At 40.6% G+C, this 15,070-nt stretch overlaps 2 protein-coding genes across 8 annotated transcripts in view; both read left to right on the forward strand.

The window, feature by feature from the left end:
- The first annotated feature begins 7,565 nt into the window (after positions 1–7,565).
- LOC117622553 (kelch repeat-containing protein At3g27220-like) lies at positions 7,566–10,677 on the forward strand. 2 transcript variants are annotated; one of them, XM_034353280.1, is made up of 7 exons: positions 7,566–7,978; positions 8,320–8,508; positions 8,761–8,990; positions 9,449–9,619; positions 9,733–9,838; positions 9,951–10,157; positions 10,312–10,677. In XM_034353280.1, the coding sequence occupies exons 1-7, from the start codon at positions 7,757–7,759 to the stop codon at positions 10,474–10,476; spliced, it is 1,290 nt and encodes a 429-aa protein (XP_034209171.1). In that variant the 5' UTR covers positions 7,566–7,756; the 3' UTR covers positions 10,477–10,677. The 2 variants fall into 2 exon arrangements, with proteins under 2 accessions (XP_034209171.1, XP_034209172.1); XM_034353281.1 differs by lacking the exon at positions 8,320–8,508 and having other exon boundaries at positions 7,583–7,978.
- A 110-nt stretch (positions 10,678–10,787) lies between these two features.
- LOC117622552 (actin-histidine N-methyltransferase) overlaps positions 10,788–15,070 on the forward strand; it is a 4,512-nt gene continuing 229 nt past the window's right edge. Inside the window, exons 1-13 of one of the 6 annotated variants that reach the window (XR_004585005.1) lie at positions 10,788–11,558; positions 11,666–11,741; positions 11,986–12,191; positions 12,332–12,418; positions 12,502–12,594; positions 12,773–12,927; positions 13,054–13,138; positions 13,243–13,329; positions 13,413–13,532; positions 13,868–13,969; positions 14,048–14,219; positions 14,281–14,334; positions 14,872–14,981. Coding sequence is in view for 5 of the 6 variants with exons in the window: in XM_034353274.1 (XP_034209165.1) it covers positions 11,193–11,558; positions 11,666–11,741; positions 11,986–12,191; positions 12,332–12,418; positions 12,502–12,594; positions 12,773–12,927; positions 13,054–13,138; positions 13,243–13,329; positions 13,413–13,532; positions 13,868–13,969; positions 14,048–14,215 (1,545 nt within the window). In the remaining variant the exon portion in view is untranslated. Of the gene's footprint in view, positions 11,559–11,665; positions 11,742–11,985; positions 12,192–12,331; positions 12,419–12,501; positions 12,595–12,772; positions 12,928–13,053; positions 13,139–13,242; positions 13,330–13,412; positions 13,533–13,867; positions 13,970–14,047; positions 14,220–14,280; positions 14,335–14,871 lie in introns of all 6 variants that reach the window. The other 5 variants (XM_034353274.1, XM_034353275.1, XM_034353276.1 and 2 more) reach the window with 5 other exon arrangements.

Genomic DNA, 15,070 nt, shown 5'->3' on the forward strand with positions numbered 1-15,070 from the left:
TTGACTTCTTATTAACCTACGGTAGTAAGAAAATTCAATCGGCAATTAGCCCACGACAATTATCATATGATATAAATAAACAAACACTTGGCAATTGGATAAAAACTTATGATAAAATTAAGCGGTGCCCTCGGCACCAATATGTTCTGAACAAACAGAAAATAAAAACTAAGCTATTACAAAGGTGCAGATACAAGCCCTCAGGCAGCGGCTTCGTCACCGGCGGCGGCGTCGGCAGTCCCAGGAGCCTCGGCGGCGTCCTCCCCTTCGTACTCTTCGATCATCTCTTCAGTAATTCCTTCGGGAAGGGGAGGGGGATCGGCGGCGAAGTTGAGGTTCAGCTTCTGGCCAGGGTTGTACCGTTTGAATCGGTACAACATACCCACCATCTCGGAGCCGACTTCCCCGTCCAGCAGGGCAGCGAACTCCCCCGACGAACGATATCCCTGGATTGCCGTTTGCACGGCAGCCTCTACCTCCGCAGCTTTGTTCCGCTCGGACTCTTGCATGGCGTCCTGTATGGCCTCAGAAACGGCCTCGGCATCACGAGCTGCCGCCCGCGCTGCCTCCAGAGCCGCCCGCACAGCCTCCAGCTCTGCCCGTGCCTCGCCCGCCATCGCTTCCGAAGCAAGGGCCCGCCGTTCGGCAGCCTCTTTCTCCCTTTGTAGCTGGGCGTGGGCCTGAATAGCCTTGCCAGCTTCGGCGACTTTAGCCCTGCCGTCATCGTAAGCCCTCTTCGCCTTTTCAGCAGCGGAGATGGCTCGCTTGGCGCAGAGCCACATCTCCATGGACGCCTGCACACAAATAAAACAGTCAGAAAGCCTACATCGGTAAAAAAGAAGGAATGGCAAGGCCGAAAGTGAGATTCTTACCGCTGCCTGCAATCGGAAGGCACGGCCAGCCTGCTCCCGAAGAAGCTTCTTCGGCAACTCGTCAACCTCTGGCAGCTCCATTTGGGATCCGAGGATCATGTGGTTGACAAATTGCACTGTCTTCGAGGGACAGGCGATGGTGACGGCCTCGGTAGGCCCGCCCTCGTCCTCCGCAGCAAAGACGGCCCTTGGAGCCTCCGAAGGACGGCTCCGTTTGGAAACTGGCGAAGCCTCCAAATCGACCGTCGCCGGTCGCTTACCTGCCGCCCTTGAAGCCGCGGCGTCGGCAGCCGACGGCCTCGGCGCCTCCACCTCGGCAGGCGGCCTGACAGCGGGCTCAGAGGCCAACTGCCGCAGACGCTCCGAGAGGACAACGTCCTCCGGATCCGTCTCTTGCCGAACGGCAGGGGCCTCGAGTTGTTTCTTCTTCTTCTTCTCGAGGCCCATCATCAAGCGCCGCCTCGAAGATTCGTTCATCTTCTTGGCCTCGGCAGCCATCCTTGCGTCCGTCACTGGTCAAGGACAACCTGTTAGTCGGTATGCACAAACGAAAGAAAAACATACAAAACGTAGAAGCATGTATACTCACTCTCGGCAGGGTCGACAAGCCTAGCTCTGATGAGATTATCGGTGAAGAGGAAACGCGGATACCCTCGCTCGGCAGCGGGTACCTTCAGCCGTACCCTGTCGATCTGTCGAATCTCGCCTTGGGTAGGAGTCGGCTGCTTGAGCTTGCCTGTCCAAAAAAAAAAAAAACAATAATAATCAGTATAAGATAAAGAGGAAAAGCCAGACTGCCTACCGATCTGCAACTAGGAACCCTACCGGCGGTTTGGAAAGTCGTGGGCACTGGGAACAGCGGGCGCACTCCCGACGGCGATTCCCAATCTCCGGAGAGTAGCACTCGCCGATTCCTCCACGACTTCTGGGAAGTCGGCACCGAGCTGATAAAGTGCCCCCGCTCGGAAGCCTTCAGGCAGTTCGCCTGACCCCAGCCACCATGATCGGCACTCTTTGACTTGGTGACGCTGTAGAGGTGGGAGAACTGTTCGTAGGAGGGCTCCCCCTCCCCGGCAATCCCAAATGCCGTTATCACCCCCATCAGAGCCACCCAGAAGTTGGGATTGTATTGGCCAGGCGTGCCTGACCGCGTGCGATCAGACTGACGACATTTTAACGGCGGCATCCGGCACCGACTCCTGCACTGCACCATCCTGCTCGAAGAAGGCGACCTCGCCATCTCCGGGGTCGCTGAGGGACTCGGTCGGACTCGGGATCCTCATTTTTACCGAGTCAGGAATGTGGTATTCGGCCCTAATCCTTTGGAGCTCCCGTTCGGTAAGCTTGTTCGGCTCCAGGTAGTCGACCCCGAACAGAGCCCTCTGAGGGATCCCCACCGGTACCCTAGGCGGCCCTCGGTGGACGATGGTCACCCTCGGTCGAGAAGGACCGGCAATACCCTCACCACGGCCAGAAGTGGAGGCCACGGGCTGGTCATCAAACGGCCCAACGTGGGTACCATCCTTATACACTGCAGCTATAGGGAACGGCTGCCCCGTCATCAGCCCCTTGCCGACACCGTGGGTAGGAACGGAGATCGCCTCCTCACCGATAATTTCCACATCGGTGTCCTCTTGGCCCTCGGCGTCGAAGCTTACAGACGGACTAGATGTGTCCCAGCCCGATGATAACTCTTCATCGAATGCGTTGGGCTCACTGCCGAAAGAAGACTCGCTAGCAGACATCTACAAAAAGGAAAGGAAACGAAGGCTAAGGTGGATGTGTTGTAAACTACCCTACCGACGCCTAAGCCACTACCTATAGTCCTCTAGACTACCGGAGGAAAGCTCCTAGGACGATCGGCGAGGCCTATACTAGAAGGCATGCACGAAATACGAGAATTAAAAGCGAGGATACCGAACGGTATCTTACCTTGTGTGTTGTTCAAGCTTTAATTGCCGAGGACTCCTCAGAAAATCGCTCTGTCTGCCGTTCGCGCGCTTCGGGAATCGCCTTGTTTGCCGTAAACACTCTTCGGAAATCGCCTACGCAGAGCTCTCGCTTCAACTCTCAAACGCAAAGTGAGTGTTGCACCCGGAACGGCCTCCATTTATAGGGAGATGGCTGCAACGGTATTTCTCGGGAAACCAAACGGCTCATAATGGCAGCCGTCAGGCGTCACGTCGTCTGCCACGTGTCACTCAATGGGTGGTGATGTGGGCTGCACGCCGGGTACAGAAGACGAAGCGTCTCTGCACGCCCGGCGCAGAAGACGAAGCGCCTCCACGCGCCAGGCGCGGGAAACGAGGCGTCTCTGCCCTCTCCCCTCTGAGCATCGGCGACCCATCGGGTCCCAGGGGGACCTCCCCCAAACGAAATTGCCGAACGGCAGGGCAACTACGAATCGCCTACTGAACCAAATTCCCTTCCGAAGAACCTTCGGCAGAGAACTTGGGGGACTACTGTTTATACCATAATTTAACGACCAATGACCGCCTAACACGTGGACGGAGTCAGCACCATTGCCCGCCCTTCGGCATGTACCCTACCGAATCCTATACATCTTGCTACTTTTGACCTGGGACACGTGTCATGCTCACGATCAGCCCCTGCAGTCCCACATCGGAAAAATGGATATAAGTACGCCTCCCAAGGCCTATATAAGGATAACCCTATTCCCAAAAAGAGGGACAGAATCACAAAACGGTACGCTACCGCTTGATCTGTAGTCTAATCTTTACTAAATCCGTCCTTACTTAAGCATCGGAGAGCCTTCGGCCGGTACCGCACCGGTACCCCAAGGTCTTACCGAACGTTCCCTTTTTGCAGGAACTTGATCTTCCGAAGACTAACTACCTTCCGAAGACGCAATATCACTAAGTTGGGCGAACCACGTGTCCAACCACTTTTTCGCATCAACAAAAGAAATAAGACATTAAAAATTTATCAGACAAGAAAAAGGACCTTCATGATGAACCGCCTGATCATCACCCTTTTTGTTTGACCAATACGATGAATACGCATGACAGCTTGTTCCTCCACAACTGGGGCTATACCCTCTCAAATTTTATCAGTATATCCGAACGGCTATACCCGCTCGAAGAGAATATTTTCAACGTATAGCCGCACGGCTATACTCTATGAATAGAAATTTTAAAAAGTATCTCTGATCAGTTAACCCCTTTCAATAGAATATTTTCAGCGTGTACTCGCGCGGCTATACTATATAAATGGAATATTTAAGAGTACCGCCGCACTGTTGTACCCTATAAATAGAAAATTTTAACTGTATAGCCGTACGGCTATATTTCCACAGTATAGCCGTGCGGCTATTTTGTAAATATAAATTTTAAAAATATCGCCGCTCGGCCATACCTTTTGAAATCGAAATTTTAAAAGTACCGCCTCTCGGCTATACCCTATAAATGGAATATTAAAAGTATAGCCGATCGGCTCTACTCTATAAATATTTATAAGTACAGCCGTTCAGCTATACTTTATAAATAGAAAATTATAAAAGTATATCCGCCCGGCTGTACCCTTTTAAATATAATATTTTCAAAGTATAGCCGTGCGGCTAGACTCTATAAATGGAATATTTAAAAGTATAGTCGTTTGTCTATACGTTTTAATTTTCAGTTATGTTTTAATTATTGTTTACTTAGTGAATAATTAGTGTTTAAATATTTTATTAAAGAAAAAAATTAAAAAATTAATTAATATGATTTATGAAGTTAATTAAAATATTTAATACTAATGTTTCAATAAAGAATTAATAAATTAAATATAATTACTAATGAATGTAATTAAATAAGGCTAAGATATTACTTAATCCCACAAATAGTTTCTTTGCTTTTATTCTTTGGCCAACTTCTTTAATTCAATATATGTAATTAAGTAATATCTTAGACTTTTTTAATTGCTTTAATTAGTATTTATATTTTAATTATTATTTCTTTAGTGCATATTAAAATATTTTATTGATCTACTACTCTGGCATATTTAAACTTGATCCCGGGTAAATGTGATGCAAACACTGCTTCTCAAAGTCCCTTTCTTACACGACTGAAGGGCTAATGGCTCCGTAAGAAGGTCTTGTCAGTGCTAATGTTATGATTACTAAACAATTTTGAGACTTATAAAATCCAAAATATACCAATCCCAAGAAGTGGACATGAACATTTAGATCTTCATTTATTTAATTTTGTTTTGTTTTGGAAATTGTCATATGTTTTGAAGGTTCAATCCTTCTGTATTTGGTTTTATAAAAAACAGTAGAGAGGTAAAAGACAGAAATAAAGTGGAATTCTATTCTTTGTTGGTCCATTTTGCATCTTTTGGGTCTTGACAAAATCTCAGTAATCTGGATCTTTACTTATCTTGTTTAGGATATATTAGTTTACTAAATGTTTTTTTTTTCAAGGTTATTAATTTATTAGCTATTGTAGGAGCAAAGAAACTTGGTGAGATATTGTTGCATCTGTTTTTCCACTGGAAATTTCTTTTTCTTTTTTACTTTATGAATTTATTAGTAGCATTACAATCATTTTGATGTGGTAGATAAAGGAAGGACTGCAAAAGCTATCTTCCATGCTTTAAGCACTTGGGGAAATGGCCATTCTAATAGTTGAAGAGTATAGTCGCAATTGCATTATTTAATTATTATATTTAAATGGTATCGTTGTTCGGCTATACTTATTAAATATTATATTCAAATAGTACAGCCGTGCGGCTATACTCTTTAAATATTATATTTGAATAGTCTAGCGCTATACTCATTAAATATTATATTAAAATAGTACAGCAGCCCCGCTATAAGTTTTTAATATTATATCTAAATAGTATAGCCGCACGGCTATACTCTTTAAATAAATTCAAATATTTAAATAGTATAGGCGCCCGGCTATACTGTTTTTAATATATTCTAACATACCTATTTTATTTTATTTAAAAAAATTAGTCTTTTTAGTTTAATATTTGTAATTAAGAAATATCTTAGTCTTATTTAATTACTAAATATTTCAATTATTATTTATGTAATGAATAATTAGTATTGAAATATTTTACTTTTTTTTTGTTTACTTTTTTTTTTGTTTTAAAATTTCGTACAAATTAGTTTGTTTAGTTTAATATTTGTAATTAAGTAATATATTAGTCTTATTTAATTACTTTAATTAGTGAATAATTAGTTTAAATATTTTAATTAATTTCAGAAATTACTTAATAAATCGTATTTAATTCTTTTAAATTCTTTTATGGACTTGAAAAACTATTTTTAATTCCCAAAAGTATTTTTTTAATAGTTTCTATTATTTAAAAATCCTGGAAAATTCGTTTAAGTACCTAAAAATATTGTAAAAACTATTTTAGTATTCCAAAAATTGATTTTAGCCTCCAAACCTGAAATTCAAGTCTCGAACCAAAAACCGTAACTTCCAAACTTGTTCCGAAAACCTTTCTCAAGCCTCAAACATAAGTCTATTACGGCACTTATTACTCTATTAGGCTTGGAAACTCACGTAACTCAATCTAGTGTTTTACGATTAGGGTTTTGATCTCAATGTACGACTTAACCGGACCTAATCCTAGTTAGTTGAGTACGCCTTGATGTAGATTTGAACAAGTGGTTTGTTGTCGGAAATTAAAGAATTCTCTGTCAAGGCTGCAACAAAGGGAACAAAGAATAAACAATTCTCTGTACAATAGAATAAAAATGAATCATCCATATAATCTCCATTAGCTGAAGCGGTTTCCAGATGTTCCTAGAAACTATATAGCCGTGATCATCTAACCATTAACTGTAATGGAACATGGCAGGTGCTTAGACAACCCTGCAGTAATCGACATATAGCAGTGAGCAAAACTGATGCTTATGTTTTCCAGGAACAGCCACTATATACAATACTTTCACATGCTTTGCTAAAGCACTACTAATTGTTTAAGCACAGAGACCTTGTGACATTATACGCATCACCGGGTGAAAGGTTTACACACACGCACGCAGACACAAAAATTGCCATCCCATATATGATTTATATGGAAATATATATACCACACAACTGTCTGTGTCTCTTAACAAAATCTTCAGGGTGTGTGTAAAAAAGGACCACTTGTCCTTCTCCGGCTGATAAGCAAATTATTCACTGTTCGATTGAAAATCATTACTTTTGTAAGTCTGATTAATTATTAATTTGCTAGTTTCGGACTCACCTCAAAGATTTTGTATGTAATGAATAGCGGATATTTTTATTATTATTGTAAAGGACTTGTAGTTCAGGTGATTAAGATATCATATGTATATGTTTTTTTTTTTACAAAACAATAAAGTTTTTTACTAAAATGGTTTTCCGTTCTGATCTATCTGTCCACCGGAAGGTCGTGTTCTGATTTGCCCTTATTGTGCCTTCATGATTTTTTTTTCTTCCCTCTTTACTTATTTATCAAAATTGGGCCTGGCCATTGTCGAACAAAGGACTAGACAGTTGGACCGAACCGAGGCCTGTGGTACAGTGTGGGCCCAATATGGACGTGGTACGGAGTTAAACGTGACCATGAGCAGACAACAGTTGGCATACGCGGAGTACTGCCCTGCCCTTGATCTTTTTTTCATCAAAGGCCTGCCCTTGACTTTATTTCTTGACAGCTGGGCGTCGAAGTTATAAAAACCCATTGGAAATAGCGAACATACCATACAAATATAATTTAGAAAAGGAAAGCCAGAAAACAGTAAGCTAAGGCACACGGAGCGAAAGTGAATGGAAACCATCGGCGCCCAACTCTTTTGCTCCTCAGAATTCCAGTGCAACTATTTTCTTCTCTCTCAATTTCAAGCACTCTCTTATCTTTATAAATGGTTTACTCCGCGTCATGGGTTTGGATGAAAAATGTCCAGGTTTACCCAACATCACACTCATTCTTCTTCTGCTGCAAAATGGGTATTTCTCACATCTTGCGCATGTCTGCTCGGAGGTGCCCTCGTTGCAGATTTTCTTTGGGCTTCTTCTTCCTATTCTTCTTCTGCCTATTCCTTCATTTCTTCCAATTTGGCGCTTGACAAATCTGGGGCCTTGGTTGTACCAAATGTCACCGCCAATGAAGCTGACCAGGTAATGCCCATTTTTTGATTCCCATTTGTGTTTGTGTTTTTTTTTTATGAAATTTGTTTTTTTTGTTGGGGATGTAAGCATATTGTTTCCTATGGAATCTCTGGGTTAGCAGGAAATTTTTAAGAAAAAATGGATAACTTATTGTTTACTCTTATAATTTATGTTATTTTGGATTTCGGAAAGTTAGAAAACTTATCAGAGTATCGTTTTTCAATCCAGTTAAGGGGGAATGTTGTTTTCTCAGCCCAAAGTAATTGAAATATTGAGAATTCAAATGCATTTCTTGTTTAGCATTTTGGTAGTTGCTGGTTGGTTATGAATTATGCATTTCTTATATGTAGAAAGGAAGTTTCAAAGACAAAAAGGAACATGCTTCGGAGAGATTATTATCTGGAACTTTTGCAGATATATCTGCACCTGAGTTACCATGGGAGAATATGACGCCCGCACCGGTGCCTCGTCTCGATGGCTCTTCAATACAGATTAAGAATATATTTTACGTGTTTGCAGGATATGGCACAATTGACCATGTGAGGATCTTTGTCTATCTTTTTTGCTTGTCTGATATTCATGTATAATTTGAGTTTGGAGCACTTTGGAGCAGGGTGTTATTAACACCTTCATCTATTTTGCTTTAAGTTCTGTATTTTACTTATTGCGCTCTTCTTTTAGATTAATAACTGGTGGTCATAAGATGTTGGAATGCTTTATGAAGTTAAACCAATTCAATAGTTTGAATGTGATCTTACTTTCACTATTTCACTTATGCATTTGTGTTATAGGTGCACTCTCATGTTGATGTATACAATTTCACTGACAATACATGGGGGGAAAGATTGGATATCCCAAAAGAGATGGCGCATTCGCATTTAGGAGTGGCCACTGATGGAAGATACATATATGTGGTATCAGGACAATATGGTCCCCAATGCAGAGGGCCTACAGCTCGTATATTTGTGCTGGACACAGAGACAAAGAAATGGAGCAGTATGCTTCCATTACCTTTCCCCAGGTACCTAATTTGGTTAGGTTTTGTGTTAATCGCGTTGCACATTACACTGTACAAATACATTATACCTCTTGCTTCATCTTTCTTTACTCAATCTACTCTTAACATGCTAGTCCTTAACTTGGTTTACTGAGTCAGATGATATCTTCTCTTATCTGCATGGTTACCTTCTATCAAATAACTTTGCAGACCATGTAAACTCCAGAAATTGCTATTTTCTTATTGACGTTATTCCTTGTGCTCTACTGTTGGTAGCTGTAAAAGTTGGGAAAGAAACAAATCTTTTCTTTGACATGCTTAAAAGAGTTAAGAGTAGAGTCAAGAATGCTCTTCGTTTGACTCTCAAACTGTTGATCTAATGAAGTTCCATTAGAGTTATATTAGTGGCTGAAATTTATGTGAAGTAATCCATATATTTGACACCTAGATTAGATGATAGGATTTAACATGATAATTTGCAGGTATGCTCCAGCAACTCAATTGTGGAGAGGCAGACTCCATGTGATGGGCGGCAGCAAAGAAAACCGCCATACGCCTAGTGTGGATCACTGGAGTATTGCTGTGAAGGATGGCAAAGCATTGGAGAAAGAGTGGCGGAAAGAAGCACCCATTCCCCATGGGGGACCACATAGGTTTGTTTCTCTTACCATCAATTTCATTCACTTGAAAAATTTCCTCTCAGCAACTTGAAATCCTGTGGGTTTGTTTTAGTGTTTTCTCACTGTGAGAGTCAATCTTCTAACAGGGCTTGTGTTGTGATGAATGATCGCCTCTTTCTTATTGGTGGTCAGGAGGGTGATTTTATGCCCAAGCCTGGGTCACCAATTTTCAAATGTTCACGTAGGCATGAGGTATTATTGTGTTTTCATTAGAACACAATATCCGATTGTACTTGATCTATTAGTCACCATGGCAATAATTATTCACATGATCTCTTATAGCCTCAGTTGTTACTGTTTTCAGGTGGTTTACGGGGATGCTTATATGCTGGATGGTGAAATGAAATGGAAAGTGTTGCCTCCCATGCCAAAACCCAACTCTCACATAGAGTGTTCTTGGGTAATTGTCAACAATTCAATTATCATTGCTGGAGGTACAACAGAAAAGAACCCAGTGACCAAAAGGATGATCCTTGTTGGGGAGGTTTTCCGGTTCCAAGTGGACTCCATGGTATTAGTCTTCCCTTACCCCTATTACTAGAATACTTTAAAAATAAGAAAGGAACATGCATTGTGTTGTCTTAATTTACAACTTATCTTTAAAGCTTGCATTGTGCTATTACAGTGTGTTTATCTTACTTGTGAACAACTTATTTGCTACACAGACTTGGTCGGTGATCGGAAGGCTTCCCTACCGAGTGAAAACGACATTAACCGGTTTCTGGAACGGTTACTTGTATTTTACATCTGGGCAGCGGGACAGAGGACCAGAGAATCCACAGCCAAGACAGGTCGTCGGAGATATGTTTAGAACCAAGCTGAATTTGTAGTCAAATTTTGTCTCGTCAACCAGTTTTAAAATTATTTTAGATTCTCATTCACCTTCTTAGAATTTAAATCGGGTCGATTTTGTTGATTTTTTTCTTCTTTTCTTCACTTTACCTAGATAGTTGAAACTTGAAGAGATATTTTACTTATAAACTTGTGTACACAACATATGAAAGCTGCGAGAAAATCAAATTTGCCGTTCATTTTTCGTTCTGATTGCTCATTGATAAAGGGGCAACTGTCTCTGACTAATACATGTTTTTTTTATGTTGGAAGCTCATCCAAGTTCGAATGTTCTTAATCATTTTAATTAGACGAGAAGATTTTGAGATCTTTAATGCATATTACTAAAGATAAGTGGATTGGTAAGAAGGGAGAAATAAATACAACACTGACGTGAAATCAAATTATTTCTCCAGCTTATAGTTTGAGGTTGTAGGTCGGTCAGTCCACAAGAAAGTATCGTTTGTTTCCCTCCAATCGAACTCACGGTGTCAATTCCCTTTCAGCCCCTTGGCGCTCTCAGACTCTTATCTCTCGCACATAATAATCACTCAGAAAAAATCTGAAATTCCCACCTCACCTCCCATTTCCCGACAACTGTCAAAACCTAGCTTTGTACGCTCACTGCGGACTTCCCCCTCACTCTCTCTGTGAATTATTCTTCAACCTCAAATAGCAAATCTCAAATCCCAACCCTAACATCCACCACTCTGCCATGGAGGTCAGTCCTCTGCATAATCGATGCATTTGGTCGTCGCCAGTTCGTTCTTCGTCCTCGCACCGCCTTCTCCTCGTTTCACTTTCGGCTCGGAAGAGCAAGAGCCCGGGGCTTGTACCTTCGTTTAGATCGACTCGCCGAAGAAATTTGTGCTCGGCTTCGAGCTCCGAGACCTTGATTGGGTCGCGTAAAGAGGACGGCAAGCACAGTCAGGTTGTCAGCAAGAAAGAAGAGGAGGAAGACTTGAAATCTTGGATGCACAAGAATGGGCTACCTCCTTGCAAAGTCGTGCTCAAAGAAAAGCCTTCGCATAATGAGAAACACAGGCCCATTCATTACGTAGCTGCCAGTGAAGATCTTCAGGTGAACGAAGTCTGGATTTGCAGTTCTTTAATTCATTCGTTTTAGCATCTTTTGTTCTTTGAGTCTCTTGATGGAACTTAATTGTTTTTTCTTTTTTTTTTCTCAAGGTTGGCGATGTTGCATTTTCCGTGCCGGATTCCTTGGTCGTAACGCTTAAGAGAGTGTTAGGAAACGAAACAATTGGTAATGTACATTGTTTTTATTGTTACTCTTTGTTGACTTTCTCATTATGTTTGGCCAGACCAATACGAACTCGTTCTGCTGCTTAAGATGAATGTTCATAATACATGGCACATGGGCATGCATTTATGTGTATTTTCTTCTATGCCTCTGTGTGAGAAATTCGCTTACTTGGCATGTCATACTGTGATTAATTTCAATGAACATCTAGGACCAATTTTTATTTTCTGCTTAATTCTCTATGCAGCGGAATTATTAACTACAAACAAATTATCGGAATTGGCATGCTTGGCATTGTATCTGATGTATGAGAAGAAACAAGGAAAGAATTCTTTTTGGTCTCCATATATAAGAGAGCTTGATCGTCAGCGAGGGAGGGGTCAGTTAGCAGTGGAATCTCCCCTTTTGTGGTCAGAAGCTGAACTGGCTTATCTTACAGGCAGCCCCACAAAGGTAATCTTATGCTTGTTTTCCTTTAACCGTTGTAATATCATTCTTGCAACGATTGCTGTTCATTCTTCTATCAAGTAAGTTGATGGAATACATAGTAATTCAAAACGTTTTAACCATATATTATTCCGGTGATGAATCAGGCTGAAGTTCATGAAAGGGGTGAAGGAATTAAAAGGGAATATAATGAACTTGACACTGTCTGGTTTATGGCTGGGTCCCTATTTCAGGTCATACTCGAGTTTATTTGACCGGCATTAGAACTGTAGCCAATAATATGAATTAATGTGCTGTTTTTATTTGAATTTTGCAGCAATATCCATATGACAGTCCTACCGAGGCCTTCCCATTTGAGATATTCAAACAAGCTTTTGTTGCAGTTCAGTCATGCGTAGTACATTTACAGGTAAGTTTTTTCATTCCATTTGGTAGTATGTTTTCTTCTTACAATTAACTTGTGCAAGATAAGAAAATATTATAAGTATTTTTGTAAGTGCTCCCTGTCCTCCCTTTTCTCTTTGTGCCATGTCTTTCTAAATCAAAGCATCTGGATTCATTACATTTTTCTCCCCTTTTGAACGCAGAAAGTTAGCTTGGCTCAGAGATTTGCTTTGGTTCCTCTTGGGCCCCCATTGTTAGCTTACAGAAGCAACTGCAAGGCAATGTTGACAGCTACTGATGGTGCTGTTCAACTAGTGGTTGATCGCCCATATAAGGCAGGGGAATCTATTTGTGTTTGGTATGTTATTAAAATTTCTCAAAAGTATATAACTACCACAACTATGAGATAATTTTTTGAACATTTTTTTTTTATCATGTTACTGCAATGTAGTATCTTTAATCATAATTTTGTAAAATATTGCAGGTGTGGACCACAGCCTAATTCAAAATTGCTTATAAACTATGGTTTTGTTGATGAAGATAATTCTTATGACCGTTTGGTGGTTGAGGTAAAATCTGGAAATTTTCTATTACAAGCTTGATGTTTCTGTTCATGTCAAATAAAGTGTTCTATTCTATGTGTTAAGTATGCGACATCCCCTTTGTGTTCCAGGCATCTTTGAATACAGAGGATCCTCAATATCAAGATAAAAGAATGGTTGCTCAAAGAAATGGAAAATTATCAGTGCAAGCTTTTCAGGTGTGTACATGAAACTATTTTACTCAAAAAAAATTATTACGTGATTGTCCTGCATTAGTTACTTAATCTGTCTCATGCTTCAGGTAAATGTGGGAAAGGAAAAAGAAACGGTCTTTGAAATGCTTCCTTATCTGCGACTGGGCTATGTTTCAGATCCTTCAGAGATGCAGTCTGTAATCTCTTCTCAAGGCCCAATTTGTCCGGTAAGTTCACTTTTAGGCTAAGAGCAAATGATTTTCATAAAAAAGAATTTAATGGCACTACTCCAAAAGAGAATGAAACTGTAGAATGTTTGAGAACCTTGATAAGGTTTAACAAACATGCCAAAGGCCATCATCTTCAATTCAGTATTATATCATGTAATTACAGAGGTTATGTATCTGGTATTTGGTGATTGACATATAGTCTATAGACCACGTGGAATTCAAAATGATTCAACTAACCATGTGGAATTTACTTGATTAACTGGTGAATGTCTCTCGTCTTTATTGACATTACAATTTTATGGTAACATGTACTTTATGTTATAAACTTATAGGTGAGTCCTTGTATGGAACGAGCAGTGTTGGACCAACTTGCTGATTATTTTAGAACACGGCTGGCTGGCTATCCAACTACATTGAGTGAAGATGAGTCTTTGGTAATCTTGGCTCTTAGAAATTAGTTGGGATCCAACGTTTGGCTAACTGAATTTCAATTAATATTCTCTCTTCTGTAGTTGGCAGATGCAAATTTGAATCCAAAGAAACGAGTTGCTACACAGCTTATTAGGTTAGAAAAGAAAATGCTCCATGCATGTCTGAAGGTGGCAGTTGATCTGATAAACCAGTTACCAGATCACACTGTATCTCCATGCCCAGCCCCTTATGCCCCTTCGTTGAAATAAAAAGGTATCCTCTTGTAAGTTACTTTCATATGTGTGTTGCTTATTTGTTATTTGCATTCATACTCAACTTCTCTGCAATAGTTGGGGTTTCTTAGTTCAAATTGGAGAACATAATGCAGGTAAGTTGATTGAAATTTCATGAATCTGTTAGGATATGGCAAAGCAAGAGAAGAGGGTGTTGGAATGAATGTTACAAAATTACGGGAAATCTAATAAATTCAAGTATTGGATTTAGTGGTTATAATAGAATATGGAATGAAGTCAGAAGAGAATTTTGTAAACCTACGAAACTACATCTTTCGTTTGAACTGTGCCCTTGTTTTTCTTTTGCTTGCATGAACTGTAAATTTGGGTTTATACCGGACACATGTTGCCAAAATGTGTCCTTCCAAGAAAACGTGTTGCCGAAAGCTAATTTCATGATAGTTAGCTTGAAACATCGAAAGTAAATATTTTGCCTTTATTTTTTCATGGATGGTTTTACATATGTATACACTAACCTGATTCATAGTTTAAAAATTTGTTTAAGGAAGCTCATAGTTGATCATTCAGAATGGAAAAGGTTTCGTAGTTGATCAGATGCAGACCACTTCAGTTTTACAGATCAATATGTACCAAATCCATATGATTTACTGAAAAAATATTTATTTTTGTAGGTAGATCCAAGAAAGAAGTGGGCTATGCATAAGGCAAGCAAGGAATCTAGCAGGCATCAAAGAGGAGATAATGGGGCATTTGTACTCAGAGTAAACTGTGAATTTCTTTCCACTTGTTTGTCAGCATACGATATGAATCCCCCAACACTTTCCAACATATATTCCCGCCGATTCATGTCTTGCTTTCTTCAGATGATGT

The sequence above is a fragment of the Prunus dulcis genome, chromosome 3 (assembly GCF_902201215.1).
Source record: "Prunus dulcis chromosome 3, ALMONDv2, whole genome shotgun sequence".
Lineage (NCBI taxonomy): Eukaryota > Viridiplantae > Streptophyta > Magnoliopsida > Rosales > Rosaceae > Prunus > Prunus dulcis.